Raw genomic sequence first — 6,000 nt, forward strand, 5'->3', positions numbered from 1 at the left:
CTAACTCAGTTTTCTCAGATTGAAATAGGCCTGCAGCAATTTATTTCAATCCTGCTCAAACACCAGTATTGCGATTAGACCAACAGTTTTAGAACATTGAAAGAGATAACTTATAGTCAGATTCAATTCAAACTGTCAGTATTAATTGGATGGGAAGCATTGGTGTTATTCATAAGGAATGCTGACAGAACAAAGTGAATCTAACACTATAGACATTTGTTGAATTCAAAGGTAAATTGTGATAGATTCGATTTATCTTCATTTGTCAACAAAACTATAAATAGTAGTTTGAGGCCGAAAATGACTGCTCTTGAATTCAATCGTTATTACAGAATATTTATTGAATAATATGCTTGTTGGATTATGAGTGAAATTTCAATTCTTATTTGAAACCATAATAATGCTCAATTCATTTTTCTTTATTCATTTCTACAAATGACAATTGACAATTTAGGGCTTTACTTTACTTAACTATTTTACTTTAGGGCTGGCTTGTACCGGGTGAATATAGGATAGAGCCATAATAGACGATGTGGAGAGATGAGACCTACAGTTTTAGGTGGGTTCACATAATTTTAACTTATCTTCCTAATCCTTCTCTTATCGTATATTGACAAGAGATTCTGAACCCTGGCTCATTACTGAAATTGATGGATAAATAAATGGCATTATGTTTTGTTCAACCAAGTGCGACATTAGCAGTTGTAATGAGATTCACATTATTAAGTCAACAATATTGATTGATTTTGGTTTGCTATCATTGTCTGTCATCAGACAAAGCAGATATCTCTATCCTTTCCCAACGCCGTACCTTAGTCAAATTGTTTGTAGCCTGTGTAGAAATGTGATGAATTACCAGTCTATTTCAGTTTATTATCACAAGGATATATTTTATTGCCGAGTAAAATACATTATTGATATACGATTGAATTTATTATTATTATAAAAGAATCAACAATTAATACCAGGTTAGATTTACAGGAATAACTTGAATCACAACAACTATCTACTATAGAAAGCGGTGGAAAAGGAAAAGCTAAGATTGGCTACACTGCCTACATATCATTCCCACTGACATTATAGCGTGAATCTTACTATTGATAATTATTCAACTTCTCTACGGTTCATATTAATTTTTTTGAAGTTAATTTCACCAAATTCAAGTACCGTACTGTATTTAAAATTACTTCATTACTATTTGCGTTAACTACAAATTCCAACGATTGTATGCAAATGCTACAAATACATTCTTCAGAGGAGAGTTGCCAATAAAATATGCAAATCATCAAGGAAATTGTATAAAACAATACAACTCATTAAAACAACTAAAATCAAGACATTGAAAAACCAGGAGTGGTGCCTGAATATTTCTAAAGTGAGATCCATTTCTAATTTTCAGCACGCCCTATATTATACGATGTAAGGAATCCCATTAAACCTATGCTGACGGAATATAGTGAATTTTAGAATGTGATTACTTGGACTAGTGCCAAGTGAAGGAGTATTTCAAACGAGTTTTTATCAATCTCTGTCCAAGAATTAAAGATTGAACTTGTTTGCTATATAAAGTAAAACTTTCCTTACTTGTTCAGTACTATATAATATATTGTACTATATTGGTCAGTATATCTACATAGAAGTCTATATATAGAATGTAGATATAGAATATTTACTATATTGTTCAGTGATCTTTGTCACGATTCTATCAATGAATGAAGATTGAAGTATACAGAGTGCAGAGTGTCCCACGAAAGGTGTAACAGCCGAAGACCATGGATTCTACATTGAATTTGCAACAAAAGATGTCCAGTAAAAATTTCTTATATCGACCTTATTTTTCGAGATATATCGATTTTTCGATATTTTAGAGAAACGTCAATAACTGGATAACTATCAGTCAAAATCTGATTCCGAGGACATGGTTGGAAAGAGGAAAAAATTTCAAATAAGATTCATATAATTTGTTACTTTATTTCACGTTTTTGAACTTTTTATGAGTGTTCAAACTGTTTGAAATTTGGCTTTGAACTCGACGAATGTACTTTTTTCAACTTTGAACGCTCATAAAAAGTTCAAAAACGTGAAATAAAGGAACAAATCATATGAATCTTCCTCTTTCCAATCATGTCCTTGGAAATAGATTTTGACTGATAGTTTTCTAGTTATTGAATTTTTTAAAAAATATCGAAAAATCGATATATCTCGAAAACTTAGGTCGATATAAGAAAATTTTACTGGACATTTTTTGTTGCAAATTCAATGTAGAATCCAAGGTCTTTGGCTGTTACACCTTTCGTGGGACACTCTGTATATTAAGATTAAGATAGCTCAGTTGTTAAATGGATTAAATCAGAACTCATCAGTTTCATTATCTAAGAATCGGAATATTTGAATATAAAATATTTTCAATATATTCAGATCATGGAGTAATCATAAGAATGAGCTTGTTATCATATTTATTATCTATAAAAATCGATATTTACGGTAACTAGGGATGGATATGTTGATGTGATGAAGAAACAGACGGTAGACGGGAGGCGGGAGACGGGAGACGGGCATTAGAATTTATTTATTCCTCCAATCAATATGAATAAAATGTAATAATAGTTATTCGTGTTATAGGATGGGCACGTAAATTGTCGGTCACGGCTCAAGTATGACAGTCGTAAGGCCCAATGACGGCTTAATAATTATATATTCAGGCGAGGTGGAAACTTCTCGCAAGGGGCTACCAACCATCAAAAGCCTTACGAGTTTAATTTTTCATAATACATGAATAGATTTTAGAAACATAATTATTATTATAAATCAATTATTTTCGAATGATCTGTCTTGCGAACATCATAGAAGGTTTTCAAGAACCTCAATTTTATAGCACTACTCTTACAATATTTCTTCAGAAGGATAATGATGATTTATGAATGGAGTTACAGTTTCAGGTGTGTTCCTAACCATCTTGTAAAGGTCATAACTATAACGTAATGGAGCTTGCATTGTGCAGCCTCCCTTTTAACGAGAGAACCGACAGTATACTGCACTTTTTCTGACCTGAGCAATGAGATAGAATATTGGCTTTCGGTTCAACCACAGTTTCCAATATTCTTTAACTGACTTTTCAGAAATTAGAACTCATCTGAAACTGCAAGTATATTAAATTTATCAATCATCTTCTTCATTTAATTGCCCGAACAGAATCATCTTCAGGAAAACAGCTAAGCAATCACAGCTTAAATACAATACCATAATTGAATATGATAGTAATTGTATTGTAAGTGATGTGGTATTTCGTCATACTGAATAAACACAAAAAATGAAATAATGTTTGTAGTTCACCTTTATAAACAGTAGTTGACAATATTTATTTGTGTCTACTCACTATTTGCAATAATTTCATAGTTTTATATCTACAAAAACTATTTAGCATCAAATCAAAAGGCTGGCCAAAGATTGATTTCAAATTCAATTGGATAATATAGACCTACTTCGAGCATTTGAGAAATACTTTGAAACCGCAATAATTATTAGCCTTCAGTAGTAATTGATTGATAGTTTTATCAATTCAATTTCAGTTATTTCTGACCACTAACCATTGTAACTATTGTAGACGCTGATTAGAAATGGAGGTAAATCGAATGGATTCACAGAGTTCATTGATTTTGATCAAATTTTTCGAATTGATTCGAAATTGTTAGAAGCTATTGTGCTTCCTTGTCTAAACATTCAATTTCCGCTTAATCTAATCATTATCGTTGAGTGTTCGTTCGATAGCACAGAATTGAAATTGACTATTTGAACTTTCAGCTGAATTAGTTGGCGACTCGAGTCTGCTTTGAACGATACCACCCACTAACGTTGCAATATTTATCACGCAACAATACAATTTTGCAGAGGAATTCTCAGTTTTATTTCGGAGTTCACATATGTTGGTTTAATCCTCGGAGATTAGTACATACAGACGTTTAATAATCATTATAATAAATAGATTAAATCTTCGAATATGTGTTCAGACAATAAAAAGTTTCTTCGTTTAGAGAGTGTTGGCATCGATAGTGATTGTGAATTTGTTGTTGGATCTCTAAATGAAATCGTCAAAGGACACAAGTTACTGTTCTCAGTTGCAAGTGATGTGTTCAAAGCCATGTTTTACGGCGATCTCAAACAGGAATCACCAGTCAAAGTGGTTGATTTGGATCCGATAGGATTTAAATTAATGAAGCAGTTCATTTACACTGGTGAGGTGTGTTTCACATCTGCAATTGATGCTCTTCTAACATTCTCTGCAGCCCGTAAATATTTGATTCCTGATCTCGAAGAAAATTGTATCAAATATATAAACGGAAACATTCAGCCATCGGAAGTTTTGGAGTTCTTCGAGTCTTGCAAGGTATTGTACATTTCAGAATTCGATGGATTATATAGTAAAATTATTCAAGAAAAAACAGATGAGGTAGTAGACAGCGAATTCTTTCTAACATCCAAAACTGAAACAATTGAATCTCTGTTGAAATTACCCTGTTTGAAGTTGGAATCAGAAAGGGAGGTTTTTGAACATTTTGAAAGATGGGCTAAAGCTGAATCTGATCGCAAGAGTATCAATGTTGATTTGATGCCATCATACTTCAACAATCTTAAAAAACACATTCGATTCCTAACTATGAGCTTGAAAGAGTTTGTTTCATGTGTTGAGAAGTCTTTTATACTGACTCGGGAAGAGAAGAATGCTATTCTAAACAATCTGATAGAGTTCAACTCAGAACCAATGCCGAAATGTCTCTCTCTGGAACGAGAACAACGCAAATTCAAAACTTCTTCTGTGACACCAAAAGATTATCAATATAAACACAAATTCATTGTTTCGATTGATAAGCTCTGTAGTTCATGTAGTACATACACGATACCCAAATTTTCTAATCTCCCTATCAGAATCACCTTCACTAAACCCATAGATGGATACATTTGTTTCCATGCTGAATTTCTAAAAAACCGTATTGTTGACGTCATTGAAATAATGAATGTAGAATCAAGACTTACAGTATTAGCTGAAGAAAAACGTAATAATTTAGTTTTTGAGAATGTGTTTTTCACAGTACTGAACTGGCATAATTCAGACAAACATGAGATGAGTTTTGCAAAAATTCCTATTAGCAGACTAAGAAATGAAAAGTTTTTGAGAAGCACCAGTGACATAGTTATAATCGAAGCTTCATTCAACATCAAACTGGAAACAGGAGAGGAATGATTGTATGATGAATTTCAAAACAACTTTATGGTTTATCAATTGAATAACTCCTCAAAAAATATTCGAAAGCGAAGCATGTTCATTTTTTAATTTAAACGTTATTAATTCAATTAAGTTTAAGTTTTCAATTCAATAATTCTATGCCTTATGATACATAAAGAACATTCCTATTCCAATCGAACAATTTATTCACCTTATTGATAAAAATATGTTACTTTAAGGGAGAATTATCAATAAAGACATTTGAAATAGAATAATTCTAAAGTGTTCAAATTTATTCCCACCACTAAACAATCTCTAGCTATAAGATGTTCAACACAAATGAATGAAGTGTTGGCTAACAAAATATTTGGTTCAACGTGAATAATTATTACCAATTTTATTCGTGATACCTACTAATTTTATCGAATAATCTATTTATTCAGCTATATTTGAATCAAGACTGGTATGCAGTATACTATTGGCTAAGACATTTTGTTATGAAGATAAATATCAAATTTGTCTCGTACGGATTCCGGGAATAGCCTAAGTTTACTGTACTCAACTTCATTGATATAACTTACTAATATGTTCCCATTCATGATTTGTAAAGACATATTTCCCTTATAGAGTAAAATAATTCACTATTATTGAGGGGAAATTCTAGCTTAAAATTCACCACGTTGTAATTAGAAATCGACCTAAATCTATATTATGTGTATTTACTTATATATTCATCAATGCAATCACCAATAATAATCTATAGGTATGACTGGGCGAGA

At 31.9% G+C, this 6,000-nt stretch overlaps 1 protein-coding gene across 1 annotated transcript; it reads left to right on the forward strand.

Moving 5' to 3' along the window:
- Nucleotides 1-3,809: 3,809 nt before the first annotated feature.
- Nucleotides 3,810-5,587, forward strand: LOC111050586 (BTB/POZ domain-containing protein 6). The gene has a single exon (XM_022336931.2). It carries the CDS (start codon nucleotides 3,998-4,000, stop codon nucleotides 5,237-5,239), a length of 1,242 nt encoding a protein of 413 aa, XP_022192623.2. The 5' UTR covers nucleotides 3,810-3,997; the 3' UTR covers nucleotides 5,240-5,587.
- The last annotated feature ends 413 nt before the right edge of the window (nucleotides 5,588-6,000 follow it).

Source organism: Nilaparvata lugens, chromosome 2 (assembly GCF_014356525.2).
Source record: "Nilaparvata lugens isolate BPH chromosome 2, ASM1435652v1, whole genome shotgun sequence".
NCBI classification, from domain to species: Eukaryota; Metazoa; Arthropoda; class Insecta; order Hemiptera; family Delphacidae; genus Nilaparvata; species Nilaparvata lugens.

What these genes read in the sequence shown, in the direction of transcription:
- LOC111050586 (XM_022336931.2), top strand. Translation starts at nt 3,998, where the DNA reads ATGTGTTCAGACAATAAAAAGTTTCTTCGTTTAGAGAGTGTTGGCATC.